This window comes from Peromyscus eremicus, chromosome 6, assembly GCF_949786415.1.
Source record: "Peromyscus eremicus chromosome 6, PerEre_H2_v1, whole genome shotgun sequence".
NCBI classification, from domain to species: Eukaryota; Metazoa; Chordata; class Mammalia; order Rodentia; family Cricetidae; genus Peromyscus; species Peromyscus eremicus.
Genome location: NC_081421.1, coordinates 31,719,431 through 31,739,424, shown reverse-complemented (window position 1 = coordinate 31,739,424; position 19,994 = coordinate 31,719,431). Strand labels below are relative to the sequence as shown.

At 37.8% G+C, this 19,994-nt stretch overlaps 2 protein-coding genes across 3 annotated transcripts in view; one reads left to right on the top strand and one right to left on the bottom strand.

Annotated features, from left to right (window-relative positions):
- The window catches only part of Ccdc39 (coiled-coil domain containing 39), a 32,161-nt gene extending 25,487 nt beyond the window's left edge, over positions 1–6,674 (top strand). Inside the window, exons 14-20 of the mRNA XM_059265347.1 lie at positions 1,207–1,330; positions 3,600–3,759; positions 4,160–4,266; positions 4,906–5,046; positions 5,157–5,333; positions 5,421–5,494; positions 6,462–6,674. Of these exons, the coding sequence (XP_059121330.1) occupies positions 1,207–1,330; positions 3,600–3,759; positions 4,160–4,266; positions 4,906–5,046; positions 5,157–5,333; positions 5,421–5,494; positions 6,462–6,612 (934 nt within the window). The 3' untranslated portion in view covers positions 6,613–6,674. The remainder of the gene's footprint in view (positions 1–1,206; positions 1,331–3,599; positions 3,760–4,159; positions 4,267–4,905; positions 5,047–5,156; positions 5,334–5,420; positions 5,495–6,461) is intronic.
- Positions 6,675–9,600: 2,926 nt separating this feature from the next.
- Positions 9,601–19,250, bottom strand: Ttc14 (tetratricopeptide repeat domain 14). 2 transcript variants are annotated; one of them, XM_059265346.1, is made up of 12 exons: positions 19,003–19,244; positions 18,368–18,492; positions 18,061–18,260; positions 16,602–16,686; positions 16,347–16,476; positions 15,980–16,135; positions 15,530–15,601; positions 15,004–15,123; positions 14,783–14,905; positions 12,753–12,870; positions 11,729–11,838; positions 9,601–11,087 (listed from the first exon to the last, which is right to left on the bottom strand). In XM_059265346.1, the coding sequence occupies exons 1-12, from the start codon at positions 19,158–19,160 to the stop codon at positions 10,169–10,171; spliced, it is 2,316 nt and encodes a 771-aa protein (XP_059121329.1). In that variant the 5' UTR covers positions 19,161–19,244; the 3' UTR covers positions 9,601–10,168. The 2 variants fall into 2 exon arrangements, 1 of the variants encoding a protein (XP_059121329.1); XR_009379791.1 differs by lacking the exon at positions 9,601–11,087 and having other exon boundaries at positions 12,258–12,870; positions 19,003–19,250.
- Between the last annotated feature and the right edge of the window lie 744 nt (positions 19,251–19,994).

Genomic DNA, 19,994 nt, shown 5'->3' with positions numbered 1-19,994 from the left:
TGACCCTTGGTTCTCTTTGCTCCTGTTACCAGGTTTTTGCAGTGTGTATTTCTTGATAAAATGATTTGTGTGTTCCTTACCTTTCTCTATTCTGGTTATTAAGTATGCAAATGAAGTTTTTCTCTTTATAGAATTTTCAAGACCTCACTGGTGAAGCCATTGGGGGCCTGAATATTTTAATGGGGAATGTTCAAACATTGATTCAATGTACTTATTGTTTCTATATGATTTAGTTTTTATAAATTGTATTTTCTTTGCAGAAGCAGCTCTTGCTGCTGCCGTAATACTCCAGGAGTATATTTTTGTTGCTCCATCTCGCCTTCCATTTTTTCATGAAAAGATTTTTTTCCCAAGTGATTTTTTTGTCTTTGGTGTTTCTTTTCTTTAAAAAAATTATATTTTATTATTTGTTTATTTTTGAGATTGGATATTGACACATAAGCTCAGGCTGGCCTTGTCCTCACAGTCCTGCATTAGCACGGAAGGCGTTTGCCACCATACCCAGCTTCTTTTCTTGTTTAGAAAGCTGGAAAGGTGAACTTCTGCTCAGTCTGCCATCTTTAGCTGATGAGAAAGTTATGATCACACAAGAATGAATACCTTAGGTCGTTGCAGGGAGTCAATCTACACCCTGCCATACAGATGTTAGCATTATTAGTGTAACTCCTGAACACAGCTCATAAGGTAAGTTTACTGAAACAAAAGGAAAAAGTAACTAACATTTACAAATCTGATACCAAATGTTGGAAAATAGTCCATGAATTATTTTATTTTAATGCCTTGTAAAGAGAGGTACTAACCCATGTTCTACTGTTTGAATAGCAAATTAAGAGGTCATATTTTCCTCCAGAGCAAAAATTAGATGTGTTTATTTCCCACTTGAAAATATTTGGGATTCCTGAACTGTAACACAAACCTGTTTGTGTAGTATCTACCTGGGCCCCTTCTTGCCTTCATGAGATGTGGGAGCAAGCCATGGAGACAGAAAGCTCCTATCTGCTCCTATGTTATGAATGATAACACCCTTTATCTCTGTTACACATCTCATGTCTTCTGCTAGCATCCATGGAGCTATGACAAGTCAACTTCACACAGAATTATTAAAACAGGGGAGCACTTAACCTGCTTGAGTACAGCACAGTAACAATACAAGGCCAAAGCTTTTCAGTAAAAACACTAATTTTAATTTCTTTCTTTTCATATTAGTGCTGAGTTTCATGAGCGGTTAAGTAAAATTGATAAGCTTAAGAACAGATACGAAATTCTTACTGTTGTGATGCTGCCTCCTGAAGGAGAAGAGGAGAAAACACAGGCCTATTATGTAATAAAGGTAACATTTACCTGATGTACATTTATGATTATATGAAATACACACATATACATATACTCACACTTCATATCTCAGATATACAATGTATTTTCTCTGTAACTAAACTTAGTCTAGCTTTTATCAGAAATTATTCATGGCCAGAAATAGAGAAAAGCAGTGTCATGTCTTCAAGGTTGTCAGTTCTGTTGGATTGAGGCCCACCATAGTCACCTCATTTTGCCTAGTGACCTCATCTTGCCATCTGCAAAGGCCTGACTTCTCCTGAATGAAGTCACACTAAGTTACTAGGTGTTGGGACCTCAGCACATTGGCCACAGTAGCTCCTGGTGTTGGTCCTGCAGTAGCCTTTGGCCTATGTATGGGGCATACCAGGTTGTTTTTCATATTTCAACTTTAATGTCTGTTTCTGCTTAAAAGCAAAACTGGAAAACATACCAAAGAGCTATCACTCTTCGTATTTCATTCCCAAGATGCTCAGTCTTGATAAGCTAACAGTCTTGTTCTGACCAAATTGGAGTGATACTGTCCAATAAAGCTATTTTAAAAAGCTGTGATATTATATTTCAAAATACAAACTTTCCAACCCCAAATAAATGTACATTTTATATATACATACAAAATATGATTTACCAACAGAGGGAACAACTATTTTAGGATTTAAAGGCACACCTAGAATTAAGTCAGGAATTTATAAAGGATGAACAAATCAAACTAATTTGATAGATTTTGGGGAAATAACTAGGTTCTGAGGATACTAACCTCATCAGTGGATTAATCCATTGATATTTAATTTAGTGGAATTACTGGGAGGTGGTAGGGCTAGCTAGAGGAAGTAGGCCACTGGAGGCATTCCTAGTTTAGGTTTATCTTGCTCCTTTGCTTCCTGGCTAGTATGAAGTGAGCAGCTAGGGCTTAACCACAGACACCCTGTTCTGCTTTACTGCAGTCCAGTAACAGGACCAAATGAAGGGACAAAGCCTTGGGACTGAGCAAAAATACACGTTTACTTCTTTATGCCAAGTATTTTGCCATAGTGACAGCTGACAAGTAATATTTGTTACAAAAGTATGTGTAACTCATGTTTTGAAACATAATAAAAATGCCAGTCCAAATGTACAGAATGGGGGCTGGAGAAATAACTCAGTGGTGAAGACCATGTATTCTTGCAGAGGACCAGAGTTTAATTCCCTCATCAGGCAGCTTACAACTACTTGTAACTCCAGCTCCAGGGACATTCCTAATGTCAGGCACACATGCATATGCAGACATACACACATACACATAAATAATTAATAATGAAAAAATGTTAAGAATGAAAACAGCTTTCCCATCGACTTGGTTTAAAATATCTAGTGATTGAATACGATTCTGATTAAAAAAGGGGGCTTTACAGCAAGCAGCCTTTAATATATACTGATGCTATTTTGTCAACCTCAAAGTTCTTTGGAATTGTAGAGAATTTTGAAGGAGCCCATCACAGAAGTTACCTTTGTAAAAGTGCATCATGTAGGAAATTTGGATTTTTAAAGCAATTTACAGGACTTCATGTTTCCTAGCTACATTTATTACAAACATTACCATCATTTGTACAGTTATCTTCAACATAAAAAAAAAAAAGTTTTTCTTTATGTGTAGGTATATGTGTGTCTACATGTGAGTGCAAGTACCCGAGGCCAGAGACGTCAGATCTATTTGAACTGGAGTTATAGGTGGCTGTGAACTGCCTGATATAGGTACTGGGAATCAGACTTGGATTCTCTGGAAGAGCATCAAGTACTCTTAACTGCTGAGCCATCTCTCAGGCTCCAAAGCTTTCTTTTAAATTATAATAAAATATATTAGGAAATATACCCACATTGTGTTTCTGGGTATAACTCTGGTCACCTTTTACCCTTATCTGAATCAAGTTAAGAATCCAGTTCCCAAACCTTTCTCAGACCAAAATATCCTTCTGATTTATAGTTTCAAGACCTTCTTTGAGTCACCCCATTTATCTTCCTGCTTAGCTACTCCTCTCATCCCCGACCCTTCCTCCTGGTGTTTTATGTAAGCACTGGCTACATTTCCACCATGGTTTTGTACCATATATATATGCTGTATTTTGATGACTAAGGATTAGGTCTTGTGTTTGAAACTGAGTGCAAGAAGTAAATGCCTAGTAAGTACATGCAGGCCCTAAGGTAAGTAGAGATTGCTGTGAGTTAACTGTTCTCTGCTTCAATGCCAGATCCTGTGATAAATAACATCAGCATTATTCTGTACTTTATAGGCTGCTCAAGAAAAGGAAGAACTTCAAAGGGAAGGTGACAGCTTGGATGCTAAGATCAACAAAGCTGAAAAAGAAATCTATGCTCTGCAGAACACCTTGCAAGTACTGAACAGCTGCAACAACAATTATAAGCAATCTTTCAAAAAAGTGACTCCATCAAGTAGGTAGCAGCCATTACAACACGTGATGAGACTACAGTTAAATGAATGTAGAGGAGGAATATTATAATTCATGGAGAATAAAATGTGCCATGATTGAGCCTAAAAAACAAAACAAAAAACCCCAATTGTTCACCTCCTTGAATCAGTATGAGGTGATTTACATCATTAGTTTTATTGGTATATGGCATATCTCTTCTTTAGGAATTCGTTTTGAATCTGAAAAATAGATATTGCTGTTATATGCTGACTAAATAAGAAATGTCTACTACATATCTATGCTGTTTTTCATATGGATCTAAGACATTTAACTTTCATAACAAAAAAAGGTAGTGGTTTGTTACTATATATATATATAGTGGCTTTCTATATATTACACTGGAAATTAAAATTCTCTTGTAGGCGATGAGTATGGATTAAAAATTCAATTAGAAGAACAAAAAAGGGCCGTGGAAGAGAAATACAGATACAAACAAAGGCAAATCAGAGAAATTCAAGAAGATATCCAGGTGAATTTTACAGGTTTTTTAGTAATTAGCCCTAAAGGTCAACTACCATTATTACTACTTAACTCTTCTACAAAGAGCCTCTTTAGGAAAACAAACCACAAAAGACATAAGCCTCATATAAAGGAAAACAAGTGAAGGAAACATGGAGTCAGTCAGTTAAAATCCTATTGCTGGGCGCCAATAACTTTATTAGTTATCAACCACAGCTGGACAGTTAAGATTTCTCCACCAACCATTACTCAGTGACCTCACTGAATTCCTTAAGGAGCACATTAAGATTGTAAACACAAGGTTTAAAACAGAAGATCTAGGGTAAGTAGACACTAGAGCAAACCCCGGAAAGACAAGAACATGCTTTGTTATGTAGGCTCTAACTTAGGGAACAGATGACACAAACTGTGAATCTTTAAAAACTGGGTAATTTCAAGTAACTTTAGTTTTTCCAATGCTAGAAAAAGTTCGTGGAATTACATTCAAAACTAACTCACAGCATCATTCTACTTCTTATACACTAATACAGTAAACATAGTACATATATAAGCAAACAAAATAATTAAAATTGAGGGAACAGCTGGCAATTGGCAAGTAAGTCATTTTTTTATTCTGACCATAAATATGTTACTATTTTATTTTCTACAGAGCATGGAAAATACTTTTGAAGTTATAGAACACTTAACAAACAATGTGAAAGAGAAATTATCAGAGAAACAAACTTACTCACTTCAACTCCGCAAAGAGACTGAGGAGCAGCAGCCGAAAATGGAGCGCGTGACTAAGCAGGTGCTGACAATTTCTAGCATTCACTGTCATGGACCAAATGCACTCAAACCCCATTTCCTGAACTTGGTGGAAAGGAGGTTTATGTAATATCTGACTGTTGTTATTAACAGTGTGCCAGACTCAGGAGAGAAATCCGTATTTTGAAAGAAACAAATGAAGAAACACTGGAAGAACAAGACATTCAACTCCGTGAGATTAAACAGTTTCACAGGGACATTGACCAAATGTTAGTGAATGTCATGGAAAATGCTGAAATGCACATCATTCTTCAAACATATTTTGAGCAGGTAACAGAGTATAATATAGTATGTCTGTGTATCTAATTAGTTTTCTTCTAAAATGTGGCAGTACTAATGATTCAAATATTCTTCCAGAATGGGTTAGAACTACCTACAGCGAAAGGCCCGAGCTCCAGATCTTCTTCACAGTCTTCACAGTTATCACTCAGGTAAGGGCAAGGTTAGAAAGCAGGCCTCAACTCTCACAGCTGCTGCTGGCCAGCATGCTACCCACTCTCCTCACCTTCAGCAGCCTTACTATGCAAACACAGTATATAGCAAGACCCCTGCAGCCACATGCATTCTAACTAGTATGCTATTTTAGGGGTACGAATTGGGTGAAAACTGAGGTGATACAGCTAACATTTTGGGTGAACTCCAACTCTGGGAAAATTTAAATTTTTTAACTGTAAAAGGGCAAGTCAGATGTACAGAGGTTTGTAATTACAGCTGCTTCTTTGAAATTCTATGTAACCAGCTTCTATTTATGGTGTCTTACTTAGCTTAATGCAACCCAGAAACCTATCAGTAGGGATAAGTCATGGCCACGAAGTCTTTGTTGACAGATTTATTAATGATGACGCTGATTTTAAGATTTCTACAGCTGACAGCTATTTACTAGTTTTTATTAGTCTGTGAAACTCTCAGAAAATATTAATAAAAAGGGGATCCCCCGAGACAGTGCTTTAAGTTTAAAAAGCCTGCTTCTACATAAATATTTTAAGCCACTCAATATACTTACTATTACATATTCAATTTCTTGTACTTTTTATAAAATTATTTTAGAACTGAATGGCTACTTTCCAAACGCTCTCACCATTTTTCCTGCCAACACACCTCACTTTCCTCTTCAGCCCAAATGACTTAAGACTAACATTTGATGACTTTTCAAGCACTTGCTCCTCCTTTTTTGCCATTTTACAAACTATTGCTTCCAATTCTAAGAAACTGATTACAGTTGAAAATAATTTGCTCACAGAAACAATTATTGAACTACTTACTTAAACTATGTTCATTTCTTCTTTTTATACTTTATTGTTCTTTACTTATGGAATTATGATTTTTTTTTTTTTGCCAATAAGGTCTATTTTAAGCACATTTTGCATTATGTTTATAGTAAATCCATTCTTGTTCTAGGTCGCCTGAGAGCCCAGGTTCTCCCGCTTCTCCTGCTTCAGCTAAAGTATTACAGCTCAACTTCCCTGGGTCTCCGACAGGAAGCAATGGTTCTAGGTCACCTAGTAATGGCAGTAATTCGAGTACTCCTAAAAAAAAGCCCAGCAAATAAGCATTCTTTAAAATCTCTTGTGCAAATTTTGAACACAAATGAAAAATCTCATTAATGGTTAAGTCTCCCTTTTTCTGGGGTTCCATTTACTAATGATACATACAGTCCTACTAAAATAGTATTGGAAGTACCACAGAGCAAAGTTCTGCATAGTGGCTAAAACAGCTGTTGAGAAAAGAACAAAGGCAGTTGGTTTTGTTTTCCCCTAGTGTTTTATTCATAGAGAAGGAAATGCAGAACCGTAACTAGGTTATGTGTGATAATGTGTGGGGGGTGGGGGTATGGGGGGGGTGTGGGGTGGGGGAGAGCACACTGATGTCTGTAGTGTTAAATGTCTTATGCAGTCACTTAGATTGGAAAAGAAGGTTCTCTTAGGAATACACTTCTAAAGGTTCACTGCATGTCTTAATAAGGAAATTTTCATTTACTCCAGAGCACAAAATGACTTTTTAAAATTAAAAACAAAAAGGAAACAACAACCATATTCCTTCAATTTTTTTCCGAGGGTGACATACACCTGTTAAAGGCCTTATTTTTGGTTATAATTTGTAACAAAAAGATAGCATCAGTACCCCTCCCTTGGTAAGAAAAACACTGTATGTGTATATATATGTGCGTGCATGCACATATACATTTACCTCTATATATGCATACATAAAGTACAACTTAAGTTGCTAAGACTTTCTGTACTCTGACCTTGAAAAAATTGAACATATTAAATTTACAATGGAGGTAGATATTGCATACTATATTTAAAATTAGTTTTTCCAGCTAATACTTTATATCCAGCACTTTGAACTTTTTGGACTAGAGTGTGAAATACTACTATAAAGCTAGATTTTAAATATATTAGCATTCAGGTATATAAAGGAATTTCTCCTTTAAACCTTACAACAGTGATTGTCTTAGAACCACTATTCAGCTATTTCTGAAAGCAGTAGTGGTAGTAGATCTGTTTCTACTCATAATCCTTTTTTAATTCAGAAATAGAAAGGCATAGTTAAATCTAAAAACTAAAATGGCAAAGAAAACTGTGGGCACTTTTTAGTTGAAACGCTGCCAAAATGCATGATGTTTAGGATCTAAAACTGATTAATCCTATCATTTTGTTTATTAATGTTGTGATTCTCAGTCACTTATTAGTTTGTAAGTTAATTGGAACTTAAACATTAAACTTTGTGTTCTATGAAGGCGGGGGTTTTGTTTCTTATTAGGAGGCTTACTTTCCTATGCTTTTTCTTCTTGTAACACAGGGATGATTAACTGTATTACAGACTTATTGAAGTAACATATAAGCAAAACATACTGGCCTTGAAGCATAGTAATAGTACTATAAGTAGTTAATTTCTACCTATGGAGTCACTACTAGACCTTAGTCTGGAATGGCCAGCATCCAAGTTGACATTTAATCACTACACTAACTGTATGTAATAACGCTAAATGCCAAGGCAAAGGCCCAACCCCTCTGTTTGCAGATCTGGAGTTATCTTAACATCCAGAAGTCACAGTTCTACTCATGGAAACCAAGACAAAGCTAGCCAGGGTACATACAAACTATGGACATATTAATGTGAAAGAAACAACTGAAGACATCACTGAGGATCAATTAAAACCTCCAATATTTTTTCCTGTGACGACTCCTTAAATATCCCAAGGAACTAGATGCTTAGATTAGTGTAGACTGCTTAAATTAGCATGTCCTTTCCTACTAGGAAAGATGTAATCCTATTAGAGAAGGCTGTAATTTCCAAATTCTGGTAGCCTACCCCACAGGCACTTTCCTAAGGGTAAAGTAAGATGATATGGTTAAGATTAGGTATATAAGGGATTCTCAATGATCAAGCAGTGTGCAGAGAGGTGGTTTCTACTCTTTAACAAACCCCCACTATGTAGAACTAAGACTGGAACTAATAATACATAGAGCACTCTTAAGAGTTCCTTGGTGCTGGCCTGGCAAAATGGCTCAGTGGACAGAGGTACTTGCTGTCAAGCCCAATGATCCAAGTTTGATCCTTGGGATCCGTAAGGTAGAAGAGAATTGATTCCCTCAAGTTGTCCTCCAATCTCCATATGTGGTAATAATATAATAATATATTGAGTTCCTTGGTACAAAAACTAATACTGAAGTGATTATCTAATTTCTGCCGCCATTATTTACTGTTCTTAATTAAGGTTTCTTTTCCTCCTGTACTGTTTTTACAGTAGTTTTCTATCACTATAATTTGGAACAAATAGTACATATCATTACTAAAACTTACTGTTTTAAACAAACAGTCTTACTGTTATAAACAAACATGCAATGAGTCTTTTTCTGCCACTCCCTATTCCCCTCATGTATGTCTGCAGGTGGATTATGTTTAATGACCAACAAGAGATTAAAAGCTCATTGCCATTTACACTTTCTAGAATCCTAAAAGAGCATCTTTAAGTGCAACAGCTACAGTACCTACTAATGTCTCCAAGAGTCTACTATTCAATTTTTAGTAATTCAGACACGTTCTTTGGAAGTCCAAGATGATTCCTTCATTAGCTGTTTGTGTAGCTATGGTGTTTGTATGTGGCTGTCTTAGGACAAGCTTTGAGAGTCAGTTCTATCCCTGTGCCTTGGGGTCTTGGGATTGAACTCAGGCCATCAGCTGGGATGGTACTTCTACATACTGAGCTATCTCAGAGGCTTGAAATTTATTCTATCATTCACTAGGATTCAGAGAAAGGCTTCAATAAAGAGGAATAGAGAAGAACTGCAAGCCAGTCCTCCCCTATTTAGAAACATGCCTACTGACTTCCCAAGCATTTGCAATATTAAGACAGAAAAATCCAGATTTACAGGGTGCTTCTCTGCTGCTATTTTTGCTAAAAATTATTTTCTATTCTCATCTAGTCTTGTCTAGAATTCCCTAAGGGTTTTGTCAATATTTAAAGTTAAAAATTTTCTTACGACCATAACCATTAAGTACAAATAATAATGGAGAAATAAGTAAAACAGGCTCTGATTAACCAACTTCCATGGTCTTATTATTCTTAAGGTATTTTGTTAAGCTGGGAAGAAAACAATGTTCACAAACCATTTACATCAGGCGTTAAGAGGTAAACCAAGTCATAATTTATCACTTAAAAATGAAACGGTGCAAAAAATTTAATGCCTAAAACAAATGACTTAAAATAGTACCTAAGAAACATTCAACCATATAATATTTCCCCCCAAAAGCTAATGACCTTTTAACAAAAGAGAATAAGTATTTTTTGATAAAACATCCAACTGTTTAGCGTAAACGTATTTCTCTCCAACAGTGAGATGTGATAGGCCTAGGGTTCTCACAAACCATAATACAATGAAGAAACAAAGTGCTCAGGAAATATCTTGAGGTGAAAAGTTTAAGTTGCCAGAGTAAGAGCTCTATCTGCACATACCTGCAGCACTATGATGAAGGGGATAACTGAAACAAAACCTAGAAACTTCTTGTCATCTGCTACAAATAATTTTAGACCCAGAACGTTTCTTAGGATTAAAGCATCCCCAGACTTCTGAAAATTTAGTGGACATTTCCTCAGCAGATCACTTTCTTGGCTTATTTCCTTTTTCTTTCTCAAATTCAGCTATCTGATTAAATATATTGAGTAGATTTTGAGGTAAGTTTTTCTTAATTCTGCTTTCTGGTTGCTCTTTGCTATTTAGTGTGTCTTCTGGAGCCTTGGTTTCGTTACCCTCCCCACAGCTGTTCGTCTTTACATATGCACGCTCTCCCTGATTTGTACTGAACTGGTATCTCTGCTCAGGTCTACTGTCACGTGATCCAGAAGAAGTGTATTTTTTGTGTTTTTCAAGTGACTTCCAAGAGTAGTCCGAACTTGCTGGTGAAGTAGAGTACTTCACAGACCCTGGCTCCCACCTCCTAGAGTGATCTTTTCTTCCCTCTGTGTCCTTTTCAAATCTCCTAGAACTAGAAGCTTTCATCTTGTCCTCTGAATTTCTACAGAAGGAATCTGAGGAATTTCTCCTACTGGAGAAATATCTTTCTGACTTATATGGCTTTTCGGTTTTGCTACTACCTGCCTGGGTTTTATAGTTATTGTAAGACTCTCTTGCGTCTTCAGACCTACCTCCCAAATCATCTGGCACTTCAACTGAAGATGTGAGAAGGCATCTCTCTTTCTCTTTTACCTGTGTGTTTGGACATTGTAACCTATCCTGCTTTTCCAGCAGTTTCTCCACTTCTTGTTTTTGATTAAGGAAAGATGCTGAAGTATTAGTTGGAACTGGGTAGCAATCATCTTTCCTATTCTGATCTATGTGACTTGAAGATGTCTTAGACCAGTGCCTCTTTGAACTGCGAGAAGACTCTGAACGATTCCTCTTACTTTTCTTATGCCGTTTGTGACTAGAAGAGGAAGAAGATGAGGAAGAAGAAATGGATTCATCAGCAGAAGAAACACTTGAAGAGGAAGATGATGATTTTCTTCTTTTCTTCTTCAGCCTTAAAAAAGAGTAGTTAGCTCATCAGACATGTTAAGTACAAAAAAATCAGTCAAATAGCCCTCAAGACTTGACCTTATTTTATATCACTTGCAGATATTCTATAATCTGTCACTCAGACATAATTACAATCTCAATTACTGCATCAAGTTTTACCATGAAGCATGACTTTGGAGAACGTCTATGGAGACAGGTGTCACTATAAGCAAATCCAGCTCCTTTTTTTTTTTTTAAGGGCCAAACAGCTCTTTCCTGAATGCAGGAGCAGACTGTCCTGTGCACTGCAGGATGTTTAAATGTTCTCTAAACACTAGATGCTAGTATTTTTCCACAACTTACAATGACTACAGAACAAACCACCAGTATCTAAGAACCACAGTTCTTCTAAAAGCCTATCATCTCCCAGAAACAGTTAAATAACTTCTTCTCTATTTTAACCCTAAGTTTTAAAAAGAATTCTAAGCTTAGACTCTACTTCGCTTAATTTCTTTGACAGATAAACATGTGGAACATATGCTTGCTAAGAATTATCACTTGGGATACTTCTTTTTCTTTTTTTACTTACTTTACCTCCACATGGCACTTTGGTTTCAACTCAGTAGTTGCTTTTAAATTTAAAAAATACTGAATATTATAGTTTACCTTTTCTCCTCTTTTAAGAGCTTACGCAACTTTTCTGCACTTGTTTCTATTTTCTTTGTTTTCTGCTTTTCTTCCTTTTCAGCTTGTTTTTCTCTTAATTCCAAAGATTTCTTTTAGAACCCAGATATCGGAAAAAACCACACGTTAAAAATAAAAATAGCAGAATAAGCAATAAACAGTATTTAAAAGACCACCCCCCCAACCAGAAGCCCAATTTAGTATAATCAAATCACCATACAGCCAGTATTAAACAAGTTATTTTTTTCCAAATAAAAAAATTAATGACACACGTTTGGCATTAATCATTTGAATGGCCAGAACAGTATTGAGGACCATATTGCAGTTGGTATCCCAAGAAAAACAGGGAAGCCATTGCAGTAGTACCAATGACCCAGAATGCAGGTAAGATAAAAAATTATTTTTAAAAGTTGAAAAATGTAAGCAGGACATAAATTTTACAATCAATATTCAAATAAGGACATTCCACAGAGGTGAATTGAGGGGAAAATCACCATGTTCAAATACAAACCATTTTAAAAATAGCACAGCCCAGTTGGATGCATGATTACATAAGAAATCATTTTCCAGTTTGTGGATGGGGATGAGCAGCACCAGATGTCAGACACAGCAGCAATGGTCCAATTCAGAAGAAAATGCATGAGAAAACATCATCATCAGTATTACAGGAAAGGACAGGTAAAAAATGTCTACAAAGGTTTGTATAATTAGCCCAATTACATCAGCAATACTCATAATCTTATAACCACCAGGTAAGCTCTCTACAAAGGGGAACACTCAAAATCACACACTGAGTTTAGGTATAGGTATTCTCTAACAGGGCTATTTTTACTTTGGAGTATAAACAAAAAAGCAGTAATACTACAATGCAATGTCAAACCTAATTAGGAAAAGCTACTCATTTTCATAATAGTTCATCTATGTAACCTAGTTTTTCCTAAAAGAAAATGACATTTTGGCATTAATTTAAATACCATTAAATTTCAAAGAGGAAATAAAGAATCACCTGCATATATTTATGAAGTTTCTGCAAAGCATCCTCTGCGTCTTTAAAAGTCTCATCCAAAGCCAGAGCTTTCTTATAGTAACTTTCAGCATTTAAAAACTTTTCTTCTTCTTCTAACCTATTAGGAAGATTCAACATTTTGTAAAAACAAATTTAGCCAAGTACACACAGAAGTCATCAGAAGCTTATGACAGAACTCAGAGGAAAGTTATGTTTAGTAAATTATTTTCTAATTACCTACTCATGTGCTTACTTAGTAAAAAGACAACTTACATAAGATGGCTTCTTAAAAGCAGTTATGAAGTTTTCCTTTCTATGGAAAAATCTGCACTGGAAACCATTAAAATTCTTTGGAAATAATAACGCACACAGAGTTGTAGACATCATTATAACCTACAATCATTATCATATAATCTCTATGCTCTGGAAAATCAAAATTAGAAAGTTTGGCTGGGTGTGGCGACATACAATCTGTTATCCCAGCACTTGGGAGGCAAAGCAGCAGAAAGTTACTATGAGTTTGAGGCTAATCTGGTCTAAATAGCAAGTTCCCAGCTACATAGAAAAAGGGAGTTTGTATATAAGTCAGTGAAAGGACAAAGTACTTCTAGTGAACTGAAGGAAAAATTATTACTGAAAAACAAATGGGGTTAGTTTTGTGTCAGTAGACTGGATGTAAGGACCTGAGGGACAAGAAAATCATGACTAATACTTGTGGTTTGGATAACTGGTTAATGTAGCCACTCACTCAGCTAAAAGATGCCAATACTCCAGGAATAAGACAGCTGCATTTCAGTGATACTAGTTCTTTTCTTGGTAACAATGAAAAAGCTTCTCCAGTCACTAACTGAAATCTCATTAATTTGGAATTTGTGGCCATTCTCATCCTACAAATACTTGGATGGAATGTTCATCCAAGCAAGAATGGCTAGGCAGAAGACATATGCTATAGAAGATATCAATCTTTCTTCAATAATAGCAAAGATGGCTAGGGATGTAGTTCACTGGCAGAGTGCTTGTCAGGCATGTTTGAAATACCCTGGATTCCATTCCCAGTATTGCAAAAAGAAAAGCAGCACAATGATGTTATAACATTTTACAGCTTTTAGTTATTAAAGCTGACTATTGCCTGCTGGAACATGGTCCATGAATGAAGCTGTGTGAGATTTCTGAGAGCTTGTGAGAAAGCTCCAAGTAAACAATACAAGAGTCTTGTAACCTGTTACTCCATACAAGGATTTGTTATTGGCATATGCTTTCATGCCCCTCCCAGAAATAGTATGTAGGAGTGGGTTTACTTTGGATTTCACATTGCTTCTTACTTTCATTACTGAAAAGTGTTTTCACACATGGGTTGTCCTTGTGACTGTACACAGCATAAACTCATCTGACCCTGCTTAACCCTCTGAGTAACTTCGGAGTATAAATTGTCTGATGCTCTGAATGAAGTTGGCTATTGCATGAGACTTTAGCCTGCCTCATTTTTAGGCTCTATCCTCCCAGGTTCAGGCCACCAACTAGAGTGGCAACACTTCCAAATACTTGTAACTCCACCATTTAATCTGAATTTGTGGAGCTTACCAGACAGAGCAGAGCTACAAGCTGAATATAACAGCAGAATCTTAATCACAATTCACTAGTAATCTCTCAATTCATATCTGCAACATTACATACTATTAGAATAAAATGATTTAAAAACTAAATCCTTCATTAGAGCAAAACCTGGTATATACTCTGGAATAGAACACTTATTCTCTTGTACTTTTCTCTGTAACAAAAATATGCATTTAGAGCAATTAACCCTGAGGCACTACAGTATCTGAGGCACTATAGTATCTGCGACCCCCCCCCAACCCTCCACAGTAATAAGGCAGGAAAAAGGGACAGAAAGGAACCTGCCACCCAAAACTGAAACAAAGAGTACTTTGAATTGCACATGTTAAGAAGCTACTTCCTTACATAAATCTCTGGGCATTACAGGAGCTGGTTGCTAATCAGACTTTTACTATGAAATGAAATCCCATACTTACTGCCCTCCCCTTTCGACAAGTGTCTGGCAGAGGTATTTTCTTGCATTCCTGTGAGTTGGGCAGTTTTCTAATGCTAGCTCAAAATCTTCTATTGCTTTGTTCAGACTTCCTTTGGTTGCATATCTAGAGACATTAAACAAAATTAGAGAAATTTAATCTCGTGACCTACTTAAACATTTTTCATCCTTAAAAATACTCCTTAAAATCCAAAATTCACTTACAGTGCTCCACGAGCTACCAGAGCTTCCACATTTTGTTTGTCTATTTCCAGGGCTTTATTGTATTCATTCATAGCATCCACGTGTCGCCCAACCTTAAAATAATCGACCCCAATCTTCACACTGAAAACACATTTATAAAACATCACAAATACTTCACAAAGTATCTAATAAAGAAAAGGTTATTATGGATGATTATTAAAAGAAAATGCCTTTAAATTGGACAAAAATTTAGTTTTCAAATTACTCTCTGTATAAGTACAAAGCATCCTGCTTTTATAGATTTTCATAGCAAACATTTACAAAACTCAGATATCAAGACACTAATTCTGGAAAACAATTCTGAATAAAACTAAAGTCTGTTAAGATTCCAATATTAAGACCAATGTACTACCTATAAAAGGAATGTCAAAAAGGTGTTCATTCATCTGTAAACACATTCTAGTCTCTATGAGGATGAAGGAATGCACCAATTGCCAGAACTTTCATACTGAGTAACTGCCACTGTTAGACAAAACAACCTCCATACCATTTCAAAGCCCACGATGCTGACTGCTTCTTTCTTAAAGCCAAAGCAAAATCATCTTCAGAGAAATTTTTGCTGTGAAAGAAAGTAAGAGTCAAAAAATGTAAATACTTTATAAAAGTATAGTTCATTCTATCTCTGGTAGATACTCAACAGTGAAATGGTGAATATCAAGTAGGAAATTTGTATTACATTTATACAGCAAAATCCTTTAACTATCAGATATGAGTATTACTGTTAAATAGCTATTTTTCTTAAGCACATACACAAAGTTTCTGTACCCGTCTCTTTTTGGTCACATGGCACATCCCTATCATTGTTTAGAGCCCAGACCAGGAGCAGTTATGGCCTTCAACATATTCCTGTTGCTATGGTCAAATACATTCTTCAGCTATTCAGCTTCTGAGCTAATTCATTCCCCTCACCACTTAGAGAATGCAGATCTACTTTTACCTTTGTAGGCCTCTCATTAAAGATGGTGGATGAGACTCATCTATTCCTAGTTTCTCTAGAAGGAATTCAACTACTCCTGGATTAACAAATCCCAGAGAACTTTGCATGATGTTTTCGTAGGACTCTAAGGAATTACTATTTAGTTCAACACTCCTCCTTAAGGGGAAAAATCAGAAACACAAACACATGAGTACAATGCACACCTGCTTCTACTAAAGATATTACTATATGATATATGAGGTTTAAAAACTAATACCATTTTTGTATACCAAGCTTAAAGTAATTTAAAGGTTATGAAAATGAAAACCCACTTTACAATAAAGAAATTATAGTTCTACTTTGTTATGAGTATATAAACGATAAGTACCTGTAGTACAAAGGTAGCTCTTCAGAAGTAATCACACCTAGTTTAATGCCAGATAGGTGTGGTGGAAGAGATGAGCTATACAGAGATACTGCAAGCTTTTCATGATATCTGTCAATATCCTTGATTCCAGCTTTAAAAAAAAGAGGATCAAACAATAAAAAAGTGAAAACAAAAAAATAAGCTTTTCAAACATTACCTTCATTATACTTACAACATTAATTTGAAAATTTTAATTACTAAGTTGAAACTGATCACCTCGAATTATGTCACCAGTTTGGTAATATGATAAAGGATCTCCATGGTTACTGTGAGAAGGCACATCTCTTAAGGGACAAAGAGCCTGCAATGAGAAGTATTTGAAAACACCACACATTTCACTCTTTGACAAGAACAGTATCTCCTTTTATCTTAGCTATTCATTATGACTGGGTAATACTTAACATGAACATTAATAACACTAAAGTCTAACACTATTTTCTTTTTAATCAATGCATTATACATATTAATAGGGTACAATTATACAATACTTATAGGGTGGCCATTCAATACACAGATATCCTATTATCCTAGTAATAGAAATACAACATTTCTTTGTATTTAGAGTCTTCAGACTTTCTAGTTATAAACTTCAGTCACACTAGTGTGCTACAGAACACTTTCCTCTAATCCAACTGCATTCTGACAACAGTTATCTACCTCCTGTCTATCCTCATCCCCTTTCTGCCTCCTCTTACCACTATTCTACTTTCTTTGTATCAACAAAAATTTTGGGCTTTTATACATAACATGAATATGTGGCATTTGTCTTTCTCTGTTTGGCTTATTTCACTAAAGATTGGGTCTTTCAGTCTCATCCACTTTGCCAGAGATGGCATAGTTTGATTCTTTTCGATGGCTTTATGCATCTGTTAACAGACATGTCAGTTACTTAAATTTAAGATTTGTAGTTACAAACAATTTGTGTCCAAACACAATAAAGCTTTTTTTTTTTCCCCCCCGAGACAGGGTTTCTCTGTGTAGTTCTGGTGTCTGTCCTGGATCTCACTCTGTAGACCAGGCTGGCCTCGAATTCAGAGAGATCTGCCTGGCTCGGTCTCCCGAGTGCTGGGAGTAAAGGCGTGCACTTTCATTTGCTAGTTTTGTAGTTCTTCCTTTTCAGATGGTAAGACAGCAAAATCAACTGCTTTAAAGGGAAACATTCCAAATTGAGGAAAATTATTTTATATATTTATTCTGAATATATGATAGGAAGTTTTTGCTAAATTACTCACATGCAAACATCTAATGCCCAATTATTAAGCTTGTGTTTAACCAGAAGATGTATGTCCAGAATACCAATGGACATCATCATATCAATTAGTAGATCTTTATAATTTTAAAAAAGAAACTGACCTGCAACCAGAGTCCCCCAAACCCTAAAAAAACAAAAATGGAGGAAATGTAATACTCTAGTATTTGTTTTTTTGAGACAGCATTTCACTACAGAGATCAGGCTGGCCTTGAACTCAATAGAGACCTGCCCACCTCTGCCTCCTGAGTACCAGGGTTAAAAGCATGCACTACCAATGCCCAACTGTCTAATGCTTTTAGTAAGAAGAGCCACTGTATTTTTCTTCAGCTTATATTTACTCCCCCAAAGTATCCTAACAGGTAAATTTAAGAGGAACTGACTAAGCACAGAATTTTTGCATGGGATTACTACCAAGTAACTTACTGTGATTTCTAAGTGAGAGATGTCTCTCATGATGCCACTTCCTAAACAGATCAACACCATGAAAAAACCAAATTCCCGAATAGAGCTGATTCTTCCAATCACTATATCACCACGTTCAATATCTCGGAAAAACAGCTCTCGCCGGTCCATGCTTGGGATCTCCATGAATTGCTCTAAAGGTGGCATGACCGCATAATGATCTGAAAAAAGAGTTTTTAAAACAACCACAATAATTTCGACCTTCCTCTCCCTTGCGATCCCGCTGAAAACCAAACCACCGCTCTCTAGCTTTCCAGACTCAACTTACTGTCACCGTCGTCGTGCACTTCGGAGGGTGCAGGCGCATCTGACTTCCAAGACAGTGCAAAAAGCAGGTCTGCTTTTTTGGAGATGAATTTTTGTATTTCAATGTTGTCAACTCTCTTCTCTTTCCTTAAAAGACGAGTGATTAAATTTGTGTTACGAGCAAAGTTCTCGTGCATCCAAACTCGTGCCAGTGGTGTTCACCACCCAATCCTCCCCAGGTTCCATCCAGGCTGTGTCTCTGAAGGGATTTTTATTTCATTTATTTTTATTATTTTGCCTTTCGATATGTTTATTAAGTGCAGATGTGCGGCATCTACGTACCACTGTGTGCAACTGGGGCTGTGTTTGTGACAGGACAATCTGGGGAAATCATCTCCCACCACGTGAGTCGTGGGAATCGAACTCAGGTCACGAAGCTTGATGGCAAGTGACTTTACCCACTGAGCGCTGGAAGAAGTTTTAAGCCCCATCTCCCACGCTCGCCACTTGGAAATGGGGGCGGGGAAGCTTTGAAAGCTTTGCCAGCGGTTCAGAAGGGGCAGGCCGGTCTTCCTGCCAGGAGCCAGTGGCAGGCCACACACCCCGACTCCCGCGCACCGGCCGGCCCCGCGCACCGCCCGGCCCCGGTCCCCGTACCTGCCCGCTCCCTGAGGCGGCGCCGCGCCGCGGGCGGGCTCGGCCGCCGTGCCCAGCAGGCTCCGGAAGTGCGGGTTGTCCTGCTGCTCGCTCCGCAGCAGTGACAGCAGCGCCGGGCCGTGGCAGCCCAGCGACTGCCGCAGCAAGTCGCGGTCCATGACGAGCCCGCCAGGGTCCGGCTCCCGCAGGGCCAGGCCGCCACGGTAACCTCCCGGAAGCGCTCTCGGCGGCCTTCTGCCTCGGTCTCGCGAGACCCCGCGGGACTACGGGAAGCCGCAGGAAGCGCGAAGCGTGTCTGCCGCCGAAGGCGGGGAGGCCCGGAGGCGTGACTTCGAACGCTTGCGTTCAGCCCGTACGTCGGGACGCGGCTCCCTCAGCTCCGTCTGCTGGGGGCCGGTGCCCTGCTCGGTGCCATATCTGCCCCAGCCGGCGGTCCCAGGAAAGAGGCCTGGTGGACGGAAGCAGCCGGAGGTGTGTGCACCGTGTACCCCACCGTCGGACACCAGCCCGGACCGCTCTAAAGTGCCGCACGCACGCTCCCGTTCTGGTTGTGGCTCTGTAGGAGTTGTGATGGAAGTCGCTTGCTTCAGAGGCGATGTCTGTCGCACGCCTGTGGTACACAGTATGACGAAGAACTTTAGGGAGGCGAGCCTAGAACCCTGGCGGCGGCTTGCTGCCTCTGCTGGTGCTGGCCTCGCACTCTGTGACACCAGGCACCCAAGACCCACCCCCACCGTAGAGGGCCAGACCTTTTAGCGTTACAGGAGTTTTGAATTCATTTCTTCTCTGACAAATACCTGATTTTGAAAGGGACAGAACACTGGATATTTGACCGGTCCACAAGGGGTAAAGAGGGAGTGAGAGGATTAGTGTCAGGGTTTTCAGCATGGCAGTCAAGGGCTCTATCACTGAGCTACAATCCAGCCTACATTTTTTTAAAACTTGAAAAAAAACTCAAAGAAACTTTTAAGAATTATAAATAATTTAATGAA

Bases quoted from the DNA above. Each gene is read 5' to 3' on its own strand.
- Ttc14 (XM_059265346.1), bottom strand. From the start codon at position 19,160: ATGGACCGCGACTTGCTGCGGCAGTCGCTGGGCTGCCACGGCCCGGCG. The intron at 14,906-15,003 runs GTAAGTGAATTT...TAATGTCTCTAG, and splicing joins CTGGTAGCTCGTGGAGCACT to ATATGCAACCAAAGGAAGTC. The intron at 12,871-14,782 runs GTAAGTATGGGA...TCTTCCTAATAG, and splicing joins CTTGTCGAAAGGGGAGGGCA to GTTAGAAGAAGAAGAAAAGT.